This window comes from Ammospiza caudacuta, chromosome 8 (genome assembly GCF_027887145.1).
Source record: "Ammospiza caudacuta isolate bAmmCau1 chromosome 8, bAmmCau1.pri, whole genome shotgun sequence".
NCBI lineage: Eukaryota > Metazoa > Chordata > Aves > Passeriformes > Passerellidae > Ammospiza > Ammospiza caudacuta.
Genome location: NC_080600.1, coordinates 42815548 through 42842180, shown reverse-complemented (window position 1 = coordinate 42842180; position 26633 = coordinate 42815548). Strand labels below are relative to the sequence as shown.

The following is a 26633-nucleotide window of genomic DNA, read 5'->3' as shown; positions in this document are numbered from 1 at the left end:
GGCCAGGGCCACCTCCCACTGTCCCAGGGTGCTCCAAGTCCCATCCAACCTGGCCTGGGACAGTTCCAGGGATGGGGCAGCCACAGCTGCTCTGGGCTATCACACAGGTTAGTGAGCATTTGGCTTTCAATACTGATTTTTAAAACCTCTTTTTTTATTTTTATTCTTTCAAGTTCAAATACAGAGCAGACTATGAAAAGAAGAAAGCTGTTGCAGATTATAATGTGCTCCCTGCTACAGAGAACCCATTGCTGAAGCAATTAAAAACTGCAGCAAATATTCTGAGTGATGTGAGTATTATCTATGTGCAGCTACATCATTTTCAGTCGTGTACCAGCAACCACTCTCACCATTTCTCCACAAGGCTTCTCCTTTGTAGTATTTTTAGTTTTGTGGACCCATATTTGTAATAAGATAGCACCAGCCAGAATAATTCAGGTAAAGAAGGAATTCTCCACAGATGGGTGTAGCAACAGCAGTGGCACATGGGTGGCTAATTAGTGGATAGTTCATTTAGATCCTTGTGGATAATGAATCACAAGAGGACAGTTCTTTCCTTACTGTTTGAGGAATTTCAGCTAATAATGGTAATATAAGTGGTGCTTTTATATAATATTTTTATATTATATTTTGCTTATTCACTGTAATGGTCTTCTCAATTACTCTTTTATTTGTATGAGACGAGATTGAATATTTCTCAGTGTCAGAAGTCCAAAAACCATTAGCCAGACCTTTCTGTCTTCCCTTACAAACCTAAAAAAAGTGATTTTTAAAAACCGTTGGGAAAACAGTGCCATCTGTTTCCCAGTCCTGTGAGAAAGATTTTCTTTGGAACCGTTTCTCTGTTTTACTCTTGTCATTTTTAACATGGTGGGGGTGACTTGCAGTGAAATCTCCTGCATGACCTGGTAATATTTGATTTGCAGAAATTATACAAAGAAGCCTATGAACAGTCCAGAGGAAACAAGATGAATTACTGTGAGACACCCAAGTTCCAGACTGATGCTGCTCTGAAGAACTTTAGTGATGTAGGTATTCCACTTGGGGCTTATCCTTTAGTACTGGCCCTCTTGGTTCCTTTTGCCTCTCAACTCATGGTTATTTTGGCAGGTTAAGTATAAAGATGCATATCAGAAGAATATTTTGGGGCACTACTTGGGCAGCTTTGAGGACCCACATCAAATCCACTGCATGAAGGTTGAAGCTATGAAAAGTGATGTAAGTGTGGCAATCGTTCTGTTTTCCCCATCACTCTAGCAGTTCAGACAAAGCTCAGTTGTGGTTCCTTACTGAATGTTGCTCTTGTTCCTAGAAAAATTACAAAGCAGATTATGAGGAGGAAAAGACAAAGTGCTACTTCCCTCAGACCATAACTCAAGAGTATGAAGCAATCAAGAAGTTGGAGCAATGTAAAGATGTGAGTACAGGGCAGCAGTTGTTCACCACAGAAAAATTAACTGAGTGATCCCTGGTAGCATCAATGATTCTGAGTTTGGCCTCATTGCCATATGTGACTTAAAAAACCCAAACATTTTCTTCTCTATTTTAGGGCCTTTTGTGACATCTAGTGATCAAAGCAGATATAGCACAATCCTTTTTATAACAAGTAAACCCATAAAATGAAAGCAGCAGTACCAAAATGAAGAATGAGCCTCAAGCATTCACCTGCTTAAATCAATATTTTTTTCAAATTAATACTTTAGAAGTACTTAATTTATTAATGATTTTGTTTATTTTATCAACACTTGGAAAATACTTCATATGCATTTTCTACAAACATTTTTTTCTCTTCTTTCAGTACACCTACAAAAAGCATCCTGATCAAACCAAATTCACTTCAGTGACTGACTCTCCAGTACAGAAACAAGCAGAGATCAACAGCAAACAGCTGAGTGATGTAAGTAAACCTTGGAAACACTCTGACATTCCCTGTTTCTGCCCTGTGCCCACCTTCATTTCATCCTCCAGCTTTAAGAGCACTCCTGAAATAATTGTGTAGGTGGCTGTGTGTATTCACATTTTTATTCCAGCAGAACATCACCTGGAAAACAGATTTTTTAAAATAGTTTTTTAAATTCAGAGTCTATAAATTGGGCTGCTAAATATCTTCCTTTATTTTTCTTTGCAGATTTTGTATAAATCTAAAGGGGAAGAAATTATTCACAAGTACCACCTCCCTCCTGATGTGCCCCAGTTCATCCAGGCTAGAGTCAATGCCTACAACATCAGTGATGTGAGTACATTTTGAATTGCAACACCATGAAGCTCTCCTCTGATAGTATCACTTTTATTGCCTTTGTGATGTTAATTTTTTTGGTGGCATTATCAGCTTTCCAGGAATGAGATAAAAATGGACATCTCCCTTAACAGCCTTAGAATTTTAATAGTCTGGCCAGACTGATAAAAAAAATCCAGCCAGGCTGTTTTCTCTAGTTCCTTTAGAGCACAAAGGCTGAGTTTGAAGCTAACAGGAAAAAATTTCTAAAGGTTCAGTCAAATGAAAAAGGGTTTTGCATAAGAAGGGCCAAAAATTCCATGATAGAGTTGTTCTAGATGAAAAGCGTAAAAATGCTTGTGGCATTCATGATCATCTTTGTAGTAGATTTATTTATTATAATAGAACTGTAGTTTGTGTACAGGTTAACATTTTTCCATGAGATTACATGAACAAAACTGGGTAGTTTAATTCCTGTAATAAAATCTCCTGTAATAAGAACATGGGCTTAAACTCTTTCTTAGAATTGCTATTCCTGACGCTGCAAACTCTTCCCTTTTTCCCCTCCAAGGCTAACTACAAAGCAGACTGGAAGAAAACCCTTGCCAAAGGCTATGATCTGAAGCCAGATGCCATTCCAATTATTGCTGCTAAAGCTTCTCGGAATATTGCAAGTGATGTAAGTAGGATTTACATCCAGTGGAGCACATACCCCTCCTGCATTTCATTATTTATTATTATTTACCTGTGCTGGAGACCTGTACTCCTGCTTTAGCAAAATGTTACAAGTGACTCTTCATTCCTCTCTTAAACATCCCCAATTGAATATTGGGATATTGGATTATTTTGTGAGACTGTTCAGTAATTTATTATTAGCATAGTCTTAATTGAAAGCTGAATGTCCCTGGGAACTGCAAGCCTACATCAATGACAATGGTGAGGGAGAGCTTGCAGCTGCAGGTGCGGGTTGAGATTTGTACCAGGTGTCAAGACAGGCTGAAAAATGCAATAATCCTCTTCGTTTTTGATCTAAAAAAATAATCCTGTGCTGTAGTAAAAACCATCTATGAGGTTCCAGAACAAACTGCAGCATTAGTACTTTGAAACTCTTGTTGTAAACCTACCCAGAGTGTGTTTTCCCTTTCCCAAGTAGGTAAAGCTGTTTTCCCTTTGTCTCTAGTACAAATACAAGGAATCCTATGAGAAAGACAAAGGCAAACAGGTCGGGTACCGGAGCCTGCAAGATGATCCCAAACTTGTGCACTACATGAACGTGGCCAAAATCCAGTCAGATCGGGAATACAAGAAGGATTATGAAGTCACCAAGACCAAATATCACGCTCCTCTGGATATGTTCAGTGTGACAGCTGCCAAGAAAGCCCAGGAAGTGGTGACAAACACTGGCTACAAGCAGCCAATTCACCATTACACCCTCCTGCCTGATGCTGTGAACCTGGAGCTCTCCAAAAATGTGATGCAGCTTCAGAGTGATGTATGTCATCAAGAATCAGCTCCATTTTTAATTCTTGTCATGACTTCATGACATCATTAATAATTAATGCTAAACAATTAATTTATATAATCCAATATATATTATATTGGATTAACAGTAGGTTAGGATGTGACTGGTCTGCAGCCATTTATTTTCCAAACATTATCAGAATTATGTGCAGGTGTTAAGTTCTAGGAAACTTACCTAGCAAGTAATGACTTTTTTTATATCTCTCCATATTTGTCATATTCCCAGAAAATGAGCCTGTTTTCCTAACTTATGTATTTTTGTAGTAAGATTTTAATTACTGTGATTTTATTTCTCTTAAACACTGACTCTATCATACTTAAATTATAATTAAATGTAAATTGCCCCTCAAAAATGAATGTCCAGGGTAAGTTTTAAGGCTTTACCTGTTTTATGTGTAGAGACACTAATTTTTCTTGCTTCACTGTGTTTTTCTTGTTTATTTTTGAAAAGAATCTGTACAAATCTGACTTCAATAACTGGCTGAGAGGAGTTGGCTGGGTCCCAATTCAGTCACTGGATGTAGAAAAGGCCAAGAAAGCCACGGAGATTCTCAGTGAGAAGAAATACCGCCAGCATCCCGACCAGCTCAAGTTCTCCATCCCCATGGATGCCATGGAGCAAGTACTGGCAAAGCAAAATGCCAAGACCATGAACAAGGTGGGAAGTGGTTGGATTGACCCAAAACTTGGGTCTTTGTCTTGCAAAGTTGTGTGGCAAGGTGCATTCCCACTGGAATTATTAAAATTTCCAGTGAGTGTGGTAGTTCTTTAAGACTGGGCACTGAGAGTTTATGGTAAGCCTATGACTCCTCATAATTAAGGGAGTTCCATTTTCTGTTTCTAAAGATTAAAGAATTCTTCAGATTTATAGTGCTTTGACAATCCTTTTTCTGTAGGACGTATTCACAATAAGTGAACTGCAGAAAACTGGAATTCTGTCAGTTTTGTACAAATGTCCTGGAAAGCGGAGTTCTTTACACTTGTCTCTAGTTATTCAGGACACCACCGATCCTTATTCTTTGTTTTCCATGGAAAGAATGTCTGTGAAAATAAATTCTGCTTTCCATTAACGCAGGGAACAACACAGATTGGAAACTTCCAGTTTCAATATTTGTTAGTTATCAAAACACACTTCGCAAATTTCTTACAATACTGAAGAAAGGAGGAAGATAACGTTGCTCCTCAGCAGCTCTATGAAGGCTATTTCTGGTGCTAATAATATTTCTGGGAAATATTATTTATTGCAAACGAGCAGAACAAAAGCAAACTCTTATTTTATGAGTTCAGTACCTTTTCAATGCTGACAATTCCTTTGTAATTGCAGAGGCTGTACACAGATAAGTGGAACAAAGAGAAGACCAGCATTCATGTGATGCCAGACACCCCAGAAATCCTGCAGTGCAAAGTGAACCAGATGACCATGAGTGATGTGAGTTGCTGTGCTCACCGTGGGCCTCCAGTGCCTTGCTGCCATTTTAATGCCTTGTTTGAAAATGCTTAACTTCAGAGTTCTGCCTTCATGACACCTGTTCTCTTTCACATCTGAACTTAGAAACTTTACAAAGCTGGATGGGAGGAGGACAAGAAGAAGGGTTATGACTTGCAGCCAGATGCAATTCCAATAAAAGCAGCCAAGAGCTCCAGGGACATCGCCAGCGATGTGAGTCTTGTTGTGTGATATCATTCCATTACTTTATTTAAATTAAATTATTAAACCTGAGATCTTGTGATCTGTTTTTTCAGTGATAAAGTAGAACTTAATATTTCATTTTTTAATTGAGTTTTTTACTGTTCTTTCTCTTTCGTCTCTCAGTATAAATACAAACTGGCCTACGAGAAGGCCAAAGGGAAGCACATCGGCTTCCGCAGCCTGGAGGATGACCCCAAGCTGGTGCACTTCATGCAGGTGGCAAAGATGCAATCTGACAGGGAGTACAAAAAGGGTTATGAGAAGGCCAAGACTAACTTCCACACTCCAGTTGACATGGTCAGTGTGGTGGCAGCCAAGAAAGCCCAGGAAGTGGCTACAAATGCAAACTACAAGAACTTAATCCACACCTACAACGTCTTGCCGGATGCTATGAGCATTGAACTGGCCAAAAACATGATGCAGTTACAAAGTGATGTAAGTAAGAGGTTCTTCAGCCTCTGCATTGTGAATACAAAGGTGCTTAGTTTATGAAAAAACTGTAAGATAAATAGTATTATTTTGTTAGTGGAATTAGGCCAGGTGTCTTCAAAAATGTAGTAAATTATACAAATTTTTCAACAATTACTGCAGTTTTATTTTTCCTAGACTCTGAAATATTTCATTAATAAATTTGAGCTTAGAAATAAACAATTTTATAAATATTTACGCCATCAGGCTCTTCAGGAGCAATAGTTATGTGCAGACCAAGACAGGAAAAACTTCACTTTTCCATAATACATTTTATTTTCTACTTCCAAATTTATGAACTATTTTATGCTTCATTTTGTTTTTTATCTACTTTCTGCCTGCAGAATCAATACAAAGCAGAGTATGATGAAACGATGAAGGGTGTTGGGTGGCTCCCACTGGGCTCCCTGGAAGCTGAGAAGAACAAAAAAGCCATGGAAATCGTGAGTGAGAAGAAATATCGCCAGCATCCAGACAAGTTGAAGTACTCTGTTCCTATGGATTCCATGAACATGGTCTTGGCTTTAAATAATGCCAAAATCATGGATGAGGTAAGAAAGTGCTCATCAGAATTCATTTCAGAAGTGGGCAACAATCTACATCTGATTTAATAGTCAACCTTATTGTATGCAGAACTTTAGAAAACATGATTTTATTTTGTAGCTAATTAATGTGTTTTAAGTGCTAAAATAAAAAGACAAATGTTGCTCTGGTGGCAGTAACACATCATTGTCAAGGCAGTTTGGATTTCAAGTGGAAAATAGTATTTTAAATTGTTTTATTTAATAATAACAACAGATGTTGAGGTCTCTAATTTATTTTTATCCTTCCAGCACAAGTACAAACAAGCCTGGGAAGAAGACAAAAAGAAAATTCATATCACCCCAGATATTCCACAGATTGTTTTAGCAAAAGCAAATGCATTCAATTTAAGTGAAGTGAGTATTGTTTGTAGGGCTGTGACCTTGCTCTTATTTTTTATTAGGAATAAGTGAGATGAGAGCATGCAAAAGTCTCACCTTGTTAACCTGTAGTAATTTTACAAAACCTATTAATTTTCCTTTTCCCTGCTTCCTTTCCCAAAGTTAGATACCCAGAATTGCCAAGAAAAAGCCATGTTTATAGTCAGGTTATGAGGTGTTCATGAAGACCATTAAAATGTAACAGTTGCTAACAAAATACAGTAGACGTTGAGTATTGTTCATGTTTGTAACTGTATTTATTATTTTATTATTGATTATTTTATTTCTCCATGCACAAAATTTTGTACTAGGTTCAAAATGTAGGTAGCATTTGGTAAAAGATGACATTATAGACAGATTTTGGTAAACACTTGTTAAATTTGTATATGCTAAATAAAGTATTGCTTGTAATCATGCACATCTGCAATGTGGGCAGAAATAGACATTTTTATCTCTTTTTATTTTTTAAGATGGCATCCTCATAGGTGTTACTTTTCACCAATATTTGTGCATGTGGAAAACACGTCAATTTTTGCTTTTAAAAAAGATGTTTCTTTTTCCTTTTGCAGAAAATGTACAGATCTTCATTTGAAGAAACCAGGAAGAAAGGATATGATCTCAGGGCTGATGCTATTCCTGTCAAAGCTGCCAAAGCTTCCAGGGATATTGCCAGTGATGTAAGTTCTTGGGAGAAAACATGGGCAAGGACAGCTTCCACTATCCCAGGGTGCTCCAACTGACCTTGGTCACTTCCAGGGATCCAGGGGGCAGCCACAGCTTCTCTGGGCACCTGTGCCAGGGCCTCAGCACCCTCATAAGGAAGAATTTTTTCCTTAATTTCAAATCTAAATGGATCAAATTCTCCATTTCTGTTCTCTTCCAGTATAAATACAAAATAGGGTATGAAAAAGACAAAGGGAAACTCGTCGGCTTCCGCAGCCTCCAGGATGATCCCAAACTTGTCCATTGCATGCAAGTGGCCAAGATGCAGTCGGACAGGGAGTACAAGAAGGCCTATGAGGCGAGCAAGACTCATTACCAGACACCTTCTGATGCCCTCAGCGTGGTGGCAGCCAAGGAGGCCCAGGACCGTGTCACCAACACCAACTACAAACGCCTGATCCACCAGTACATGCTCCTGCCAGATGCAATGAGTCTGGAGCTGTACAGAAACATGAATCAGATCCAAAGCGATGTAAGTTTTCTACTTGTGACTTTTGTTTTCACATCGTGGCTGCAGTTTGGAAAGGACAGGATTATGTTTTATGAGCTGTCTTCTTTTTGTGGCTTTTGTTTTTCCATCACGGCAGTGTTTTGGAAAGAGCTGGTTTATTCTGTATGAGCTGTTTGTACATTGTCAGCTTTGCTTTTGTGTCCTGTTTGGCAGAATGAGTACAAGCAGGATTACAAGGAGTGGTTCAGGGGCATTGGTTGGAGTCCCATTGGTTCTCTGGATGTGGAGAAATCGAAGAAAGCCACGGAGATTGCGAGCGATCGGAAGTACCGCCAGCACCCCAGCATGTTCCGCTTCACCAAACAGAACGATGCCATGGACCTGGTCCTTGCCAAGCAGAATGCAAATATCATGAACAAAGTGAGTATTTAGGGGAAAAGCCAGGCAGGCATTCACATCTCATCCATTCCAATAACCAGTCTGTAAATCTCTGTCGCACCTTTAAGTGGTGGTGTTCCCCTGGGAAAAACAACTGTCTCAGGCTCCTCTTTTTTCATCTTCTTTTTCTCAATGAAACAGCTTTGCTTAAAGAAAGAAATCTTTTCTCATTTTTCTCCAACCTCTATTCATCCCATTCTTACATAGAAATGACTGGTCCTGAAAATCTTGATAGTTTGGTTTCATTAGAAGAAAGACTGGACAAGAATTCAGCTGATTTTGAATTAGATCATTAATTCGTAAAATAAATCTGAGTCAGCACCTTCACCTTTTTACTCATCCATATCCAAATGGAAAGGTGAAAACCCTGCAAGAACCATATTTTGTCATTTATATTGACACATCTGATGTAACTTTTTGTCGATAGCATGCTTATACCGAAGCCTGGGAGAAGGATAAAACTCAGGTCCACGTGATGCCAGACACACCAGATATTCTACAAGCCAAACAGAACAAGACAAACTACAGCCAGGTAGAGTATTTTGATACATCTTATCAACATTTTAAATTAACATCTACTGGAGATTTAAGAACGCAGGCGAGAATTTTATGTGGGTAATATTTTCAGGGTTAAATAAGTACCAGCTTCAGGCTAGCAAACTAACAAACTAAATTGCATTATAATATATGGAAAATATAAGTCCTGCTTTTGAAGTCTGTGAGTACATAGTCCATATTCTATGCTTTGCATAGAATTCAGTCATGTTAAAAATTCCTTACTGTAAAATTACAAGTTAATTGTGTATATTTTTAACCTAACCTATGGGAAGAAGTAGATGCAGTGATTCCAGCTTCTCTTTCAGCTTTCAGATAGGAGAAAGTGACAGTTGTACCAGTAGAAAACACTCAAGTTTTGCTTTGCATCATTGCTCAGAGGCAAATCTTTGACTTAAGAATGCCTGTACTTAAAATCAACTGTGCACAAATGGACTTGACTGTTAAATGACATCATGAAAACCTTATTAAAATTTTGCCAAGGCAATCAAAAAGTGTTCAGTTATCTCAGATGTATGTGTTTCAAATTTCCGGATATGTTTCAAATCAAGATAAGCTATAGTAGGAACCTGCTGAATAGTGAAAAACTATTTAGTCCCTCTCCTAAGCTTTGGAAGACAGCATTTCTTGTTTATCAGTTTCCCATTTCTCAATTTCTATTCTAGCAGCCCTTCTCTCATAACTGAAGCCTGTGAGGTGACCAGAGTTTGGATCATTAGTGTATCTAAATAGCAGGTGACATACATATTACTGGTTTTAATTAATATTGATTTCAATTTTAGAAACTCTACAAGCTTGGCTGGGAGGAAATGATAAAGAAAGGCTATGACCTCACACCTGAAGCCATGTCAGTGAAAGCTGCCAAAGCTTCAAGGGACATTGCAAGTGATGTAAGCAGCATTTTAACTCAATGTGACATGCACTGACCTGGTGATTATAACCTACAGAGTCACAGTAAATTGAGATACACTTCTGTGCTAAGGTGTGGCTTGGAGTCAAAACCAACATTACTGACAAAACTCCTTCCTGAGCTGTTTTTGTCCAGTTTAGCAAGGGCTAATGGCATCTCAACAAGTCCAAAGTTTGGTCCATTCATGGTTGGTCATAAAAAGGGAGGAGTTTTCATGTCTTTGGGCTGCTTCGTTTTCAGAGCAGCAGCAAATTTGGTACAGTTAGCTGAGCCCAGTGCCTATCCAGAGAAATCCTCATTACATCTCTGAAACAGATGTGGTGACATACAGACTGCTGTTACCATAACTTGGTACAAATACAACTCCTACATTTGTTTTATTTTTATGGATAGAGAATTTATTAATTCTCTATATACTAAAGAAGAGATTTTATTAATCATTGGGAAATGTTTCCCATGCTTCAGTATCTTTGTATTTCATAATTTTTCATTGTTGATGATGTTACGCATCAAAATATTTCAGTGTGTCAGTATTAGGGGGTTCTGAATCAGATGGCACTGGAGACCATTCCTATTGCCATGCTCTCTCCCTTTGCAAGGACTCTTTCTTTCCCAGGGAGAGCATTCACTGACACCAAGTCATGCACATTGGTCAAGGGGCTGCTAAAACTTTACATGAGAGCCCATAACAAGTTGCTTATTTATAGAATCATAGAATGACAAAATTGTTTGGGTTGGAAGGGTTGTTAAGGATTATTCATTTCCACCCTTTCTGTGGGCAGGGCTACACTCCGCTATCTCAGGTTGCTCCAAGCCTCACCCAACCTGGCCTTGGACACTTCCAGGGGTAATTTCATGAGGAACATTAAGATGAGGGAATACATTGGTGTTTTGTCACTTACATGTTTGTCCCTGTGGTTTGAGTGGTGCCACCTTTGCCGTTGCAGTTCAAGTACAAAGAAGGATACCGCAAGCAGCAGGGACATCACATCGGGTTCCGCAGCCTGCAGGATGACCCCAAGATGTTGTGGTCCATGCAAGTAGCTAAAATGCAGAGTGAGAGGGAGTACAAGAAAGACTTTGAAAAGTGGAAGACCAAGTTTAATATGCCTGTGGATATGCTGGGCTTCCTTCTGGCCAAGAAGTGTCAGGAGCTGGTCAGTGATGTGGACTACAAACACATACTGCACCGCTGGACTTGTCTGCCAGACCAGGTCGATGTCACCGAGGCAAGGAGGGTCAACGAGCTGCAGAGTGATGTAAGCTCCCTTGGGGTTTAATTCACTTATTTCCATGTAAAATAATTACTGCTGATTGGAAAGCATCTTTGATGGCTCTCTTTGGATATCAGTATAGATCAGATTGGAGCTAAACTGCCAGTTTGACTTTTCGTGGAGTTTAATCAATGAACAGTGAAATAATCTGCTATGGTTTTGATTTTCACCCTTAACAGAACCTGTATAAGTCAGATCTGCAGTGGCTCAGAGGCATTGGATGGAGTCCTTTGGGATCTCTGGAAGCTGAAAAGAACAAGAAAGCTTCTGAAATACTGAGTGACAAGAAGTACAGGCAGCACCCAGACACAATTAAGTTCACAAGTATCCCAGATGCCATGGATGTTGTTTTGGCAAAATCTAATGCCAAAAATAGGAGTGATGTAAGTTGCTTCTAGAGACAGAACGTGGGATTCAATAAATGAATATGTTCACATACATTTTACAAAGAATCCCTGGTTCAGAACATGCTCTTATATATCCAGATAGCAGGTGTTTATATTCAGTCCTCACTGCTCTTTGTGCCTTGTTCAGAAGATGAAGATCTTGAGTGCTGATTATTTACTCAGTATAACTGCAAATAAGACCTTTAATAGACAGTATGTAAATGTATTGTTTTAATGCTGTTTCCATGGCATTACATGGATGTAAAGAAGAAAAAAGGTTGTATTTCAGTAAGATGTCATTGTATTGTATATAATATAATACAATATAATACATTGTCATTGTATTATTTGATTTTAATATCTTATTTCGTTTACATCCCTACATTCGTTTACATTCTTGCTTAGTATATCTTTTCTTTGCTAATTTAGAGAAAAGGTGCACTGAAATTACTGCTGTGCAGGTGAATCTTGGATCAAACTAGGTTTTTGCTTGTGTCTCTTTCAGATACTCTACAGGGAAGCTTGGAACAAGGACAAGACTAAGGTTCACATCATGCCTGATACTCCTGAAATTTTGTTGGCTAAATCAAACTTGATTAACACAAGTGATGTAAGTTTGCATTTCAAGCTGAGTATAGAGAATTGCAGGGTTGTATTACTCACCTCTACAGAAAGTTCTGGGAATAATTCACATTAGTGTATTTGCTAAAAGAAAATTTTGATCGTTAATGAAACAATTTGAAAACATTTAAATTGTAATTTTAAAATATTGTATATCCAAGGGCACAAAACACCTGTCATTAATAGAAAGGTATGGAGTTTAATTTAATTAAGTAAACTGTGTTTGGAAACCCATGCTTTCTCTTCAATAGTCAGAGGTGGAAAGTTGTAGCATTGAAAAACTCTAGAGAGTTTTATCTTCATTAATTCCTTTGAATCTTTCTCTAACAGAAACGTTACAAGGTAGGATATGAAGAGCTGAAGAAGAAAGGCTACGACCTCCCTCCTGATGCCATCCCTCTCCAGGCAGCCAAGGCATCCCGAGACATAGCCAGCGAGGTGGGTCTGCAGAAGGAAAATCAGAATGAGGCACAGAGGGGGCACTTAATCTTGGAGAAAAATAGCTTCTATTTAACAGGAGGAGATATGTAAAATTTTAACACTGTTGTGTTGCTGCCCACCTAAAAGTTTGTATAATTCTTAATGATGTAAAGCTAATTAAATTAAATACAATAAAAAATAAATATAATAAAAATTAGATATAATTAAATGTAATAAAAATGAAATACAATATAAAGATGATGGTATATAACCATGAAGAATCCCATAATATCTCCTGGATGTTATAACAAATGCAAAAAACTTTGGGGAAAAACAGAAGCAAGTTAAAATACGTTAGATTCAAAATTATTAACTACTGTATTAACAAGAGAGAAACTGAAATGGCAGCTTGGAAAGAAGTGTTAATTGTTGTTTCTGTGTTCAATTAGTACAAATACAAAACTGCATACAGAAAACAGCTGGGCCACCACATTGGGGCCAGGAACATTGAGGATGACCCCAAGATGATGTGGTCGATGCACGTGGCCAAGATCCAGAGTGACAGGGAGTACAAGAAGGACTTTGAGAAGTCCAAGACAAGGTTCAGCAGCCCCGTGGACATGCTGGGAGTGGTGTTGGCCAAGAAATGCCAGGAGCTGGTCAGTGATGCCGACTACCGGCACCCTCTGCACCGCTGGACGTGCCTGCCGGACCAGAACGATGTTGTCCATGCCAAGACAGTGTACGATCTGCAGAGTGATGTGAGTTGTTCTTTACTGGCTGAGTGACAGCCTTGGGTTGTCTGTCCTGGGTTCTGTTCTAGTTTTGAAGGAGGGGTCGGTGTGGGCGGGAAAGGGCAATGGAATGAAGTTTTTTCTTCTGGAGAACCAGCAGTTGGGAAAGACAAACGCTGAGGGCAGGGGAGACCTTAGGAGATGGGTACAGCCACTGAATGGGTGGCTGGTGGGTTGACCCAGTGGAACATGTTCCATTCAGGAGAACATCCATTGGTAGCAGTTGGGATTTCTTGGAGTGAGGAAGTTGCTGAGGTGGATTTTTCCTCTCCGCTCCTTCCAGAATGTGTACAAGTCTGACCTGCAGTGGCTGAGGGGCATTGGCTGGTCCCCAATTGGATCACTGGACGTTGAGAAGAACAAGAGGGCGAGTGAGATCCTGAGTGACAAGAAGTATCGTCAGCACCCAGACACCATCAAATTCACCAGCCTTCCTGACTCAATGCCCATGGTGCTGGCAAAGCACAACTCCAAAATCATGGACCAAGTGAGATTTCCTTTTGTTTGCACCTTGAAGGCAATGAGCACCTTCCTTTCCCAGGATGTTGTTCTCTGTCCTTCCATGGCCTGGGTGATTCAGGGGGAGATATTGCATCCTCTTGTCTCAGGGATTTATGTTCCTTGTTTGAGATAAAGCACTCTTTTTTTGTGGTTGGAGCAGTTGTGGGGTACAGTGTGTAAAAGGGTGAAGCTTGAGAAAGGGCATGAGTTTCTGAGTCAGTGCAAAGTGACACTTTGGTTCGTGGAGCTGATGTTCTCGGTGAGTTTGTTTCCTAACCCTGTGTGCTCTTGTTTCCTGTCGTTTGCAGCGCTCGTACATCTCAGCCTGGGAGAAGGACAAAACCAGCATTCACATCATGCCAGACACCCCTGGGATCCTGCTGGCCCAGCAGAACAAAGTGAACTTCAGCGAGGTGGGTGGTTGTTGGTGGTGCAGTGTGTGTCCCTGGGTGCTGCTGTGTCTGGGCAGCAGCGTTGTCTGAGGGCCTGGTGGTGTCTGTTGCAGAAACTGTACAAGCAGGCGATGGAGGAGGAGAAGAAGAAGGGCTACGACATGCGGGCAGATGCCATTCCCATCAAGTCTGCCAAAGCTTCCCGGGACATTGCCAGTGATGTGAGTGCACAGCAGCCCTTGTGGCACACACTTTCACACGGATGCCACGTGCTGGCACCTGAACTCAGGGTTTGCAACTGATCCAAATGGAGGCGACAAATCCATTAGCTGTCACTGCCCTTCAGTTGTTCATCAAAGTTTTTGTTCATACTGTCCACTTGTACCTGTCCCTGCAAGTTATGAATGTGCACTGTTGCCAGGGAAGGCCTAGATGTTGTGGAAGGGTAGCTGTGGGAGTTGGGTGATTGCTGGAGCTCAAAGCAGGGTCCCTCCTGGGGTTGTGAGTGCATCTCCTTGTCAACAGCCTGGAGTTCTGAGGTGTTGGGCTGCCCTCAGCACTGCCCTTCTGCATGGCCCTGACTCTGCAGCTATACAGCTGAGCTGTGCATGAGGAAAGAAAACCCAAACCCAGTTTTCATTTAAAGATGAAAGCTGCATAAAAAAGCCCAATTTTTTTATTCTTAGTTATTAATACAAAATTGCATTGTTGTATGTGTTCGCTGTCTTTATTTAATTTTTCCAGAAGTCTCTATGTAGTTATATTTTATTCCCTCAGTAGTTTCAGTAAGAGTTGATTTGGCCATTGTGCTGAAGATTGGTAAATTATTTTTATGTAGGGGTATTGAACTTCAGGTCTTAGGTATAGCTTTAATGATTTAGTGACTTTTCTTCGTCTCAGTTACAGACCAGTAGCTCTAAATATATAGGCCAGGGAGAATCTTGGAAAATGTGGGTTTTATCAGAAGGATATTGTGTGGATCCTTTTCTAGCTGTACACTGTGGGTCATCAGCTGAACACTTTCACACTCTAAATTCTCTGTGGTTTCAGCTGATAAATTGGCTGGAGGTGATGCCACAAGGGTTGCTAGGAATGTGGAAAAAATTAAAATAATAGTCAGTGCATACTGTTTTTTCCTGCAGTACAAGTACAAGGAAGGGTATCGCAAACAACTGGGCCACCACATTGGGGCCAGGAACATCGAGGATGACCCTAAGATGATGTGGTCAATGCATGTGGCCAAGATCCAGAGTGACAGGGAGTACAAGAAAGCCTTTGAGAAGTCCAAGACCAACTTCAGTAGCCCCGTGGACATGCTGGGAGTGGTGTTGGCCAAGAAATGCCAGGAGCTGGTCAGTGATGCCGACTACCGGCACCCTCTGCACCGCTGGACGTGCCTGCCGGACCAGAACGATGTTGTCCATGCCAAGACAGTGTACGACCTGCAGAGTGATGTGAGTTGTTCTTTACTGGCTGAGTGACAGCCTTGGGTTGTCTGTCCTGGGTTCTGTTCTAGTTTTGAAGGAGGGGTCTGTGTGGCAGGGGATGGGCAACAGATTGAAACCCTTATCTTCTGGAGAACCAAGTGTTGGCAAGTCTTGGGTGCAGATGAAAATGGTATGAAGAGCCATGATGATGGGTAGGAGATGGGTACAGCCACTGAATGGGTGGCTGGTGGGTTGACCCAGTGGAATGTGCTCCATTAAGAGGAGCTTTCCATGGTAGGAGATGAGGTTGCTTGGAGTGAGGAAGTTGCTAAGCTGGTTTTTTCCTCTCCTCTCCTTCCAGAACGTCTACAAGTCTGACCTGCAGTGGCTGAGGGGCATTGGCTGGTCCCCAATTGGATCACTGGACGTTGAGAAGAACAAGAGGGCGAGTGAGATCCTGAGTGACAAGAAGTATCGTCAGCACCCAGACACCATCAAATTCACCAGCCTTCCTGACTCAATGCCCATGGTGCTGGCAAAGCACAACTCCCAAATCATGGACCAAGTGAGATTTCCTTGTGTTTACATCCTGAAGGCAATGAGCACCTTCCTTTCTCAGGATGTTGTTATCTGTCTTTCCATGGCCTGGGTTATTCAGGGGGGGATACTGCATCCACTTGTCTCGGGGATTTGTGTTTCTTGTTTGAGATAAAACCCTCTTTTGGAGATGTAATGAACTACAGTGTGGAAAAAAATGGTTGAACTATTAGAAAGGTTTGGGGATAGCAAAGGTCTTACTGGGTCAGTGCAAATTACAGGCTCCTTCCTTTGGTTTGTGGACCTGATTTTCTCATTGAGTTTGTTTCCCTAAACCTGACTGACCTTATCTCCCTCTGTGCTCCTCGTTTGCAGCGCTCGTACATCTCAGCCTGGGAAAAGGACAAAACCAGCATTCACATCATGCCAGACACCCCTGGGATCCTGCTGGCCCAGCAGAACAAAGTGAACTTCAGCGAGGTGGGTGGTTGTTGGGGCTGCAGTGCGTGTGCCTGGGTGCTGCTGTGTCTGGGCAGCAGCGTTGTCTGAGGGCCTGGTGGTGTCTGTTGCAGAAACTGTACAAGCAGGCGATGGAGGAGGAGAAGAAGAAGGGCTACGACATGCGGGCAGATGCCATTCCCATCAAGTCTGCCAAAGCTTCCCGGGACATTGCCAGTGATGTGAGTGCACAGCAGCCCTTGTGGCACACACTGGGAGTGATTCTTTTCTCACTTTAAATTCTCTGTGGCTTCAGCTGCTATGTTTTCTGGAGGTGGTACTGGTGGGGTCTTGTTCACACAAAAAACCCTAAACTAACACTCAGTGAACATTTTTTTGTCCATAGTACAAGTACAAGGAAGGGTATCGCAAACAGCTGGGCCACCACATTGGGGCCAGGAACATTGAGGATGATCCCAAGATGATGTGGTCGATGCATGTGGCCAAGATCCAGAGTGACAGGGAGTACAAGAAGGCCTTTGAGAAGTCCAAAACCCACTTCAGCAGCCCTGTGGACATGCTGGGAGTGGTGTTGGCCAAGAAGTGCCAGGAGCTGGTCAGTGATGCCGACTACCGGCACCCTCTGCACCGCTGGACGTGCCTGCCGGACCAGAACGATGTTGTCCATGCCAAGACAGTGTACGACCTGCAGAGTGATGTGAGTTGTTCTTTGCTGGCTGTGTTGCAAACGCAACTCTCTCTTGTCTTCTTGTATTCTGTTCCTCTGCTGGAAGAGGTTCTTGTTGGAATAATAATTCTTGACTGATTCTGAGGAACTGATATTGTGTTGTGGCACTTCTTGACGTGGGCATTCAGTGATGATGTTTGTGTGGGGTCATGCTTCATGACCACAGAAGAATCCTTTCTTGCCATGAACATTTTATGGGGAGTGTTGTGGCTGAGACCTTTAGTACAGTAAGGCAGGGGAAGGGCAGCAGGGTAAAATATTTGCCTTTGGAGGACCAAGAGTGGCAATGGCAAGCTCTGTGTGAAGGTACATGGTACAGAGGATCCTGGGTGATGTAACGCACCCCTCATGCCTCTGCCACCTATAGAATGTCAAATAGAGAAGGTCTTTGCTGGGATACTGAGACGATAGAGAGGGTGGGTGGTGAATTCTTTGGTGGGTACTTGTGCTGTTGCAGGAGTGGGGAGCCAGGTGTAGGGCGCTGATCTTCATGGGAGTCCCAGTCTTGGTGTCTGGTGGGTTGACCCAGGGAAACATGTTCCATTTCGTAGAGTGTACTGTGGTAGGAGATGAGGTTGGCTGGAGTGAAGAATTTGCTAAGTTGCTTGTGTCCTTTCCTGTCCTTCCAGAACGTGTACAAGTCTGACCTGCAGTGGCTGAGGGGCATTGGCTGGTCCCCAATTGGATCATTGGATGCTGAGAAGAACAAGAGGGCGAGTGAGATCCTGAGTGACAAGAAGTATCGTCAGCACCCAGACACCATCAAATTCACCAGCCTTCCTGACTCGATGCCCATGGTGCTGGCAAAGCACAACTCCCAAATCATGGACCAAGTAAGATTTCTTTCTGTTTGCATTCTGAAGGGAATGAGCAGGTTCCTTTCTTAGGATGTTGTTCTCTGTCCTTCCAAGGCCCAGGTTATGCAAGGGGAAAATCCCTCTTGCCTTAGGGATTTATATTCCTTGTTTGAGATAAAACTCTTTTTTTGTGTGGTTGAAGCAGTAAAGAGGTACAGTGTGGAAAAGAAAAGGGTGAAGCATTAGAAAGTTTTGGGGAAACGGGCAGGGGTTCCTGAGTCAGTTCAAAGTAGAGGCCTCTTCATATGGTTCACAGAGCTGATTTTCTCATTGAGTTTGTTTCCCTAAACCTGTGTGCTCTTGTTTCCTGTCATTTGCAGCGTTCGTACATCTCAGCCTGGGAGAAGGACAAAACCAGCATTCACATCATGCCGGACACCCCTGGGATCCTGCTGGCCCAGCAGAACAAAGTGAACTTCAGCGAGGTGGGTGGTTGTTGGGGCTGCAGTGCGTGTGCCTGGGTGCTGCTGTGTCTGGGCAGCAGCGTTGTCTGAGGGCCTGGTGGTGTCTGTTGCAGAAACTGTACAAGCAGGCGATGGAGGAGGAGAAGAAGAAGGGCTACGACATGCGGGCAGATGCCATTCCCATCAAGTCTGCCAAAGCTTCCCGGGACATTGCCAGTGATGTGAGTGCACAGCAGCCCTTGTGGCACACACTGGGGCTGAGTATTTTCTCACTTTAAAGTCTCTGTGGTTTCACCTCTGTGTTTTCTGGAGGTGGTGCTTCAGGGGTCTTGGCCACATAAAAAACCCAAAACTAACACTCAGTGAACAATTTTTTTGTCCATAGTACAAGTACAAGGAAGGGTATCGTAAACAGCTGGGCCACCACATTGGGGCCAGGAACATTGAGGATGATCCCAAGATGATGTGGTCGATGCATGTGGCCAAGATCCAGAGTGACAGGGAGTACAAGAAGGCCTTTGAGAAGTCCAAAACCCACTTCAGCAGCCCTGTGGACATGCTGGGAGTGGTGTTGGCCAAGAAGTGCCAGGAGCTGGTCAGTGATGCCGACTACCGGCACCCTCTGCACCGCTGGACGTGCCTGCCGGACCAGAACGATGTTGTCCATGCCAAGACAGTGTATGACCTGCAGAGTGATGTGAGTTGTTCCTTATTGTCTGTGTCACAGCCTTGCTTTGTCTATTCTTTTTGCGGAAGTCTGTGTGGTGTAGGAAGGTCAAAGGAATTAAAATCCTTTATTTTCTGGAGAACCAAGAGTTTGCAGAGGTAAAAAATTATGCAGCTGAGAGTGGTGTGAAGTGCCTTAGGATATGATATAAAAGGCTCCTCCAATGTCTCTACCAGATGCAGATTTAGAAATGGTGTAGGACTTTACTGGCAATACCTAGAAGGTATAGGTAGAAGATTTGTGGATTGCTTGTAAGCCTCTTGTGATGTTGCAGGGGCAGAGAGATAGGGTTTTGGGACCTGAGCTTATCCAGAGTCACTTTTGTGGTGCAAGCTGGTGGGTTGACCTAGTGGAATATGTTCCATTAAGTGGAGCTTCCCATGGTAGGAGATGAGGTTGCTTGGAGTAAGGAATTTGCTAAGTTGCTTTGTGTCCTCTCCTGTCCTTCCAGAACGTGTACAAATCTGACCTGCAGTGGCTGAGGGGCATTGGCTGGTCCCCAATTGGATCATTAGATGCTGAGAAGAACAAGAGGGCAAGCGAGATCCTGAGTGACAAGAAGTATCGTCAGCACCCAGACACCATCAAATTCACCAGCCTTCCTGACTCGATGCCCATGGTGCTGGCAAAGCACAACTCTCAAATCATGGACCAAGTAAGATTTCTTTCTGTTTGCATCCTGAAGACAATGAGCACCTTACCTTGTCAGCGTGCTGTTTTATGTCCTCCCAACACCCAGGTTGTGCAAGGGGAGGCAATCCCTCTTGCCATGGATTTGTATTCCTTGTATGAGATTAAATATTTTTTCCCTGGTTGGAGCTGTAATGGGGCACAGTGTGGAAAAGGGTGAAGCATTAGAAAGTTTTAGGGAATGGGCAGGGGTTCTGGGGTCAGTTCAAAGTAGAGGCCTTTTGCTTTGGTTCACAGGGCTGATTTTCTCATTGAGTTTGTTTCCCTAAACCTGACTGACCTTATCTCCCTCTGTGCTCCTCGTTTGCAGCGCTCGTACATCTCAGCCTGGGAGAAGGACAAAACCAGCATTCACATCATGCCAGACACCCCTGGGATCCTGCTGGCCCAGCAGAACAAAGTGAACTTCAGCGAGGTGGGTGGTTGTTGGTGGTGCAGTGCGTGTGCCTGGGTGCTGCTGTGTCTGGGCAGCAGCGTTGTCTGAGGGCCTGGTGGTGTCTGTTGCAGAAACTGTACAAGCAGGCGATGGAGGAGGAGAAGAAGAAGGGCTACGACATGCGGGCAGATGCCATTCCCATCAAGTCTGCCAAAGCTTCCCGGGACATTGCCAGTGATGTGAGTGCACAGCAGCCCTTGTGGCACACACTGGGAGTGATTCTTTTCTCACTTTAAATTCTCTGTGGCTTCAGCTGCTATGTTTTCTGGAGGTGGTCCCAGGGGCTTCCGGGGTCATATAAAAACCCAAAACTAACACTCAGTGAACAATGTTTTTGTCCACAGTACAAGTACAAGGAAGGATATCGCAAACAGCTGGGCCACCACATTGGGGCCAGGAACATTGAAGATGACCCTAAGATGATGTGGTCGATGCACGTGGCCAAGATCCAGAGTGACAGGGAGTACAAGAAGGACTTTGAGAAGTCCAAGACAAGGTTCAGCAGCCCCGTGGACATGCTGGGAGTGGTGTTGGCCAAGAAGTGCCAGGAGCTGGTCAGTGATGCCGATTATCGGCACTACCTGCACCAGTGGACTTGTCTGCCAGACCAGAATGATGTCATCCATGCTAAGCAAGCCTATGAGCTCCAGAGTGATGTGAGTACTTGCTGATAAGCTCTGGTCTACTGAAATGTTTGTAATTTCCTTGGAATATAAACTGGAGTAGTTGCTCTCATACAGTATCTTTTCACTTTTGCGGAGTGAAGTAATCTGAATGTAAGGGCATTATGAAGGTTTATGTACAGCTAAACATCAGAATTAGCTCCATATCAACCTTCATAGTAGGGAACTTGAATATATTTAAATGCTGATTAACATATAAAGTGGGAAATTTTTAAGTGCTGCCTTTATATTTTGTAACAGAACTGCTACAAATCTGACCTTGAGTGGCTGCGGGGCATTGGCTGGGTCCCAATTGGTTCCTTGGAAGTTGAGAAGGCCAAGAAGGCAGGAGAGATCCTGAGTGACAAAATTTACCGCCAGCACCCGGACACCATCAAGTTCACCAGCATCCCAGATTCTCTCCCAATGGTGTTGGCCAAGCAGAATGCAGACACCATGAACAAGGTGAGTCTGGATTTAATCAGGTAACTCATCAACAATGTCTGCCTAAACCCCTGAGACAGGACTGGGGCCACAGACCTGTGTCTGTGCTGTGAGATTTCACCACTGTAAGGCTGTAAAAATATAAGTTCAATTTTTGGTAATCAGTGGGAAACTTGTTTTCATCAAGAGCTGATTTAATAATATCTTCCTTGAGAATTACTAAGTTAATTTGTCACAATTATCAGTTGTGAATGTCTCCAAATACTCTGCTGTGTTTCTCCTGCAGCGTTTGTACACTGAGGCCTGGGATAAAGACAAGACACAAATCCACATCATGCCTGACACGCCTGAAATCACACTGGCAAGAGAGAATAAGAAGAACTACAGTCTGGTGAGTGTGGGAGCTCTTCAAATGTAACTGCTCCAAATGGCTGGATCAGGAATGTTCTGGGAAACCTCCTAGAGGTGGCACTATCAGTTTCCTTAAGTAACTCTCGTATTTATCAAAAAAATTGTAATTTAAAAATATTGTTTGTGTATTTGTAGTAGTGCATACATAGAACAGTGAGCACTGGTGAGAAGAAATTCTATAAATTCCCCACAAGTTGTGTGTTTCCCCTGAATTTTTGGGGAGTCATTTTGGCCAGTGTGCATAATGTTGGGAATGCAAAAATTAATACCAGAAAGGTAATTATTAGTGTAATTCTGAAAAGGTGTGATGCCAGTGTTCAACATTATTTTAGGCAAACATGTTCACATCAGTAAGCCATGTCAGTGGTTTTAAAAAGTTTTACTCCATTTGTATGGAAAAAAGTTTAGCTCTAAATTGCAGTCAGTGTTACATTATTTAAAACAGTAAAATAAAAATTAATTAACAAGTATATTTAGCAAAGGTCTTCCTTTGACATGAATTTGTATCAGCTACTGATATGAGATTTTGAGTTAAAGGTAGATAAAACTGGGTGTAATAAATCTAAATACAATTATTAGATCTACTTCCAAGCAATTTGTTTTGCATAGAATATAACATATGGAACTTACCTGAGTCCCATTAATTCTTCATCTAGAAACAATACAGGCAGGCCATGGAAGATTCAAAGAAGAAAGGCTATGATTTGAGAGCTGATGCCATCCCCATCCAAGCAGCCAAAGCATCCAGGCAAATTGCCAGTGATGTAAGAATCTAACTTTTTGTTTCTTTCTATGTTGACATCTCTCCTCTGAAACCTGAAAATTATCAGCTGGATCCTGGAAAAGGCACTGCAGTTAAGCTGTGGCCTTAAGTAATAGATTTTTACAAGTAAATTATCATGTATGTTTTAAAAAATAAATGTTGATAATTATAAAAACAATATAATGCTGCTTTTATGATAGTTGTATAGCGAATAACCCTATATGTGTAGATAAATATTTGCAGTATGTATATCATTATACGTAGTAAGGATTAAGTGCATTTAATAAGACCAGGATTATTTCTTACTAATATTAGTAAAGCACATTTCTCAAAAAGGAAAATGATAAAAAATTTCGGTTTAGGGTTCTAACTCAAATAGCAAAAAATTTTAGTCCTAGAATATTATTAGCATGAGAATTGATTTGAATGTTTGGGGGGGGTTTAATGGTAGGTTATAGATAAATTTGGAAAGGTTATTGTTAGAAATATTTACTATGAGTAACTGATATTTATAGGTGATACAGAAATGTAATATTTTGGTTTGTGTTTCAGTACAAGTACAAGGAAGGGTATCGGAAGCAGCTGGGCCACCACATTGGGGCCAGGAACATTGAGGATGATCCCAAGATGATGTGGTCAATGCACGTGGCCAAGATCCAGAGTGACAGGGAGTACAAGAAGGACTTTGAGAAGTCCAAGACAAGGTTCAGCAGCCCCGTGGACATGCTGGGAATTGTGTTGGCCAAGAAATGCCAGCAGCTGGTGAGCGACGCCGACTACCGGCACTACCTGCACCAGTGGATCTGTCTGCCCGACCAGAACGACGTGATCCACGCCAAGCAAGCCTATGAGCTCCAGAGTGATGTGAGTTCTCTGATATTTAAGTTTTGCTGAGGAATGTATTTGATATTTTGCATAATTGTATCAGGCCATCTTGTTCTGATGTGATAGAACCAACATTTTGAGATTTCTTTTTAAATTTTTTTGGCTGAAACTGAGCTCTCCAACAGGATGTGTTAACTAATTGGTGCTTCAATGAAATCCTCTACCTCCAGAATTGCTATCTATCATTTACCATTCTGTGAAAATTGGATAATGGTTTCACCCTTAATGCAGTGGAAATGCACTTATTTTTTTTATATTTTATCTTGTGCTTTGAATTTATTTCAATTAATTGTTGATAGTGAGGTTACTTATTGGTGAACTATTCACTATAAGTTGCATTATTGTTATTGATAGAATAACCTGTGTGGGTGATTTTTTTCCTATTTTTTAAAAGAACTGCTACAAATCTGATCTGGAATGGCTACGGGGCGTTGGCTGGGTCCCAATTGGTTCTTTGGAAGTTGAGAAAGCCAAGAGAGCAGGGGAGATCCTGAGTGACAAAATTTACCGCCAGCATCCGGACACCATCAAGTTCACCAGTGTCACGGATTCCCTGGAGATGGTGTTGGCCAAGCAGAATGCAGACATCATGAACAAGGTGAGTCCTGATCCCTCTGGGTGACACATCAGAGGTGTCTGCCTCAGCCCTGGAGACAGGACTGGGAATGATCTGACCACAGGCAATGGTCATTGGTTTATTCCTTCTCCTTAATCAATGTGGTGTTGTTTAAGTGTTGTTACATTTCCACAAGTCAATCTTCCTTTTGTTAATACTATCTCTTCCTAATGACCTCACTGATTATCCCTGTTACATTTCCCATATTTTTATCTGGTATGGTCTATGTTTTCCCTGATTATTGAGATATTAATCTGATTTTGAATGCCGTATCAATCTGTTCCTGTTTTCTTTTCTAGCGATTGTACACTGAAGCTTGGAACAAAGACAAGACCTCGATTCATGTCATGCCTGACACCCCAGAAATCCTGCTGGCCAAACAGAACCGAGTGAACTACAGTGAGGTGAGTGCAGCTGAAATCTGAGACAATTAACTTGTACTTCTGACAAGTATGCTGTTGTCATCCCTGACTTTTAGTTAATGGTAAAATATTGCCAGGTTTTTTCTTTTCACAAATGGTTTGAAATCAGAGTTGTTCCAGAAATTGAACTCCTGGATCTCTAACTGGGCTATTGAAATATATTATCCCACATAAAGTAGAAATAATTTCTACAGCAATGTATGAAAATAACTAGTTTTGCTTTGCCTTCCCTAAATGATTTATATTTTCCAAGCATCTACAGTGAAATTACAAGGTCTTTGAAATCTGCAGTTTTTTATTTTCCAGTGAATGTAGAGCTGGGTTGAAGATGTTTAAGATGCCTGAAAATCAACATTATTCTTTAGGGACTTGAATACTCCCATGTGCTCAACTGAAATGCAATTTTGTTTTTGAAACTAGATTGTGGTTTTTTTTTCTCTCAGAAAATGTACAAACTGGCCTTGGAGGAGTCAAAGAAGAAGGGCTATGATTTGCGTTTTGATGCCATTCCCATTCAGTCTGCCAAAGCCTCCAGGGAGATTGCCAGTGAGGTGAGAGGCCTTGTTCTCATTTCTCTATGGTTCTGGGAGTGGAAATAATCATAAGGTTTTCTACTGTCATACTTCATAGAATAGATAATATAGAAATATATTTTCATAATGATTCTTTGTAATGATTCCACTACATTGCCTTTAGTGTATGGAAGAAAGGGGGAGCCAGTATTTTTATCATGAGGAATATATCACAAAAATAAAGAAATATAATAATGTGAAGATTATTAATATGCCCCCTGCAATACTTCTGTTGATGCCCATGGATATTCAAGCAGCATGATCAAAAAGGTGTATGAACCAATGATAGAGATTGTCAGGTTAATTTCTGATTCAAACAATATTTCTGTTCAAGTGTCATAAGGAAATTCAAGATGTCTGAACATAAAAACTGGATTAAACTATATGATGACTATGATAGCTTGTGCTTCAGGTAAGGCAGCATCACTTGAGATGAAGGATAACAGATTTTTATGCTCTGTTTTCTCTCAAGTTTGATATTTCATCCCTTTGTATACAGAGAAAATCATATGGTCTTAGTCAAGGAGTTTTCAAAAAGATTTAAGTAAGTTAATATTTACAATTTCATCTTAGTAGTAAAAGAATGTGAAGTACCAAACTTGTTAGAATGTGGCATTAAATATTTAGTGAATTGAAAGCGTTTTATATAAAAGGTCTCAGGTAATTATATCTAATCAAAAAGTTTCTTAAATGAAAATTAATCCCAGAGTAGAAAGGCTTATCTAATATTTTTATCTTCACAAACTAATGAGTATGTTAAACTGCTAGAACTATTTATTAATTTTTCAATACACCAAGTAACTTTAAATCTTTTCTGTTTCAGTACAAGTACAAGGAAGGGTATCGGAAGCAGCTGGGCCACCACATTGGGGCCAGGAACATTGAGGATGATCCCAAGATGATGTGGTCAATGCACGTGGCCAAGATCCAGAGTGACAGGGAGTACAAGAAGGACTTTGAGAAGTCCAAGACAAGGTTCAGCAGCCCTGTGGACATGCTGGGAATTGTGTTGGCCAAGAAATGCCAGCAGCTGGTGAGCGACGCCGACTACCGGCACTACCTGCACCAGTGGATCTGTCTGCCCGACCAGAACGACGTGATCCACGCCAAGCAAGCCTATGAGCTCCAGAGTGATGTGAGTTCTCTGACATTTAAGTTTTGCTGAGGAATGTATTTGATATTTTCAATAATTGTATCAGGCCATCTTGTTCTGATGTGATAGAACCAACATTTTGAGATTTCTTTTTAAGTTTCACAATTAATTGGTGCTCAG

General features: G+C 41.5%; 1 protein-coding gene across 1 annotated transcript in view; it reads left to right on the top strand.

Moving 5' to 3' along the window:
* Positions 1 to 26633, top strand: part of NEB (nebulin) — a 97230-nt gene that overhangs the window by 10362 nt on the left and 60235 nt on the right. Inside the window, exons 13-60 of the mRNA XM_058809636.1 lie at positions 174 to 290; positions 927 to 1028; positions 1111 to 1218; positions 1313 to 1417; positions 1799 to 1897; positions 2129 to 2233; positions 2787 to 2894; positions 3396 to 3707; positions 4188 to 4394; positions 5061 to 5165; positions 5289 to 5396; positions 5550 to 5861; positions 6239 to 6445; positions 6728 to 6832; positions 7426 to 7533; positions 7740 to 8051; positions 8244 to 8450; positions 8896 to 9000; positions 9806 to 9913; positions 10881 to 11192; positions 11387 to 11590; positions 12099 to 12203; positions 12545 to 12652; positions 13084 to 13395; positions 13712 to 13915; positions 14238 to 14342; positions 14435 to 14542; positions 15464 to 15775; positions 16110 to 16313; positions 16661 to 16765; positions 16858 to 16965; positions 17130 to 17441; positions 18101 to 18304; positions 18649 to 18753; positions 18846 to 18953; positions 19118 to 19429; positions 19911 to 20114; positions 20460 to 20564; positions 20657 to 20764; positions 20930 to 21241; positions 21509 to 21712; positions 21978 to 22082; positions 22759 to 22866; positions 23418 to 23729; positions 24145 to 24348; positions 24666 to 24770; positions 25232 to 25339; positions 26184 to 26495. Coding sequence (XP_058665619.1) covers positions 174 to 290; positions 927 to 1028; positions 1111 to 1218; positions 1313 to 1417; positions 1799 to 1897; positions 2129 to 2233; positions 2787 to 2894; positions 3396 to 3707; positions 4188 to 4394; positions 5061 to 5165; positions 5289 to 5396; positions 5550 to 5861; positions 6239 to 6445; positions 6728 to 6832; positions 7426 to 7533; positions 7740 to 8051; positions 8244 to 8450; positions 8896 to 9000; positions 9806 to 9913; positions 10881 to 11192; positions 11387 to 11590; positions 12099 to 12203; positions 12545 to 12652; positions 13084 to 13395; positions 13712 to 13915; positions 14238 to 14342; positions 14435 to 14542; positions 15464 to 15775; positions 16110 to 16313; positions 16661 to 16765; positions 16858 to 16965; positions 17130 to 17441; positions 18101 to 18304; positions 18649 to 18753; positions 18846 to 18953; positions 19118 to 19429; positions 19911 to 20114; positions 20460 to 20564; positions 20657 to 20764; positions 20930 to 21241; positions 21509 to 21712; positions 21978 to 22082; positions 22759 to 22866; positions 23418 to 23729; positions 24145 to 24348; positions 24666 to 24770; positions 25232 to 25339; positions 26184 to 26495 — 8355 coding nt within the window. The remainder of the gene's footprint in view (positions 1 to 173; positions 291 to 926; positions 1029 to 1110; positions 1219 to 1312; positions 1418 to 1798; positions 1898 to 2128; positions 2234 to 2786; positions 2895 to 3395; positions 3708 to 4187; positions 4395 to 5060; positions 5166 to 5288; positions 5397 to 5549; positions 5862 to 6238; positions 6446 to 6727; positions 6833 to 7425; positions 7534 to 7739; positions 8052 to 8243; positions 8451 to 8895; positions 9001 to 9805; positions 9914 to 10880; positions 11193 to 11386; positions 11591 to 12098; positions 12204 to 12544; positions 12653 to 13083; positions 13396 to 13711; positions 13916 to 14237; positions 14343 to 14434; positions 14543 to 15463; positions 15776 to 16109; positions 16314 to 16660; positions 16766 to 16857; positions 16966 to 17129; positions 17442 to 18100; positions 18305 to 18648; positions 18754 to 18845; positions 18954 to 19117; positions 19430 to 19910; positions 20115 to 20459; positions 20565 to 20656; positions 20765 to 20929; positions 21242 to 21508; positions 21713 to 21977; positions 22083 to 22758; positions 22867 to 23417; positions 23730 to 24144; positions 24349 to 24665; positions 24771 to 25231; positions 25340 to 26183; positions 26496 to 26633) is intronic.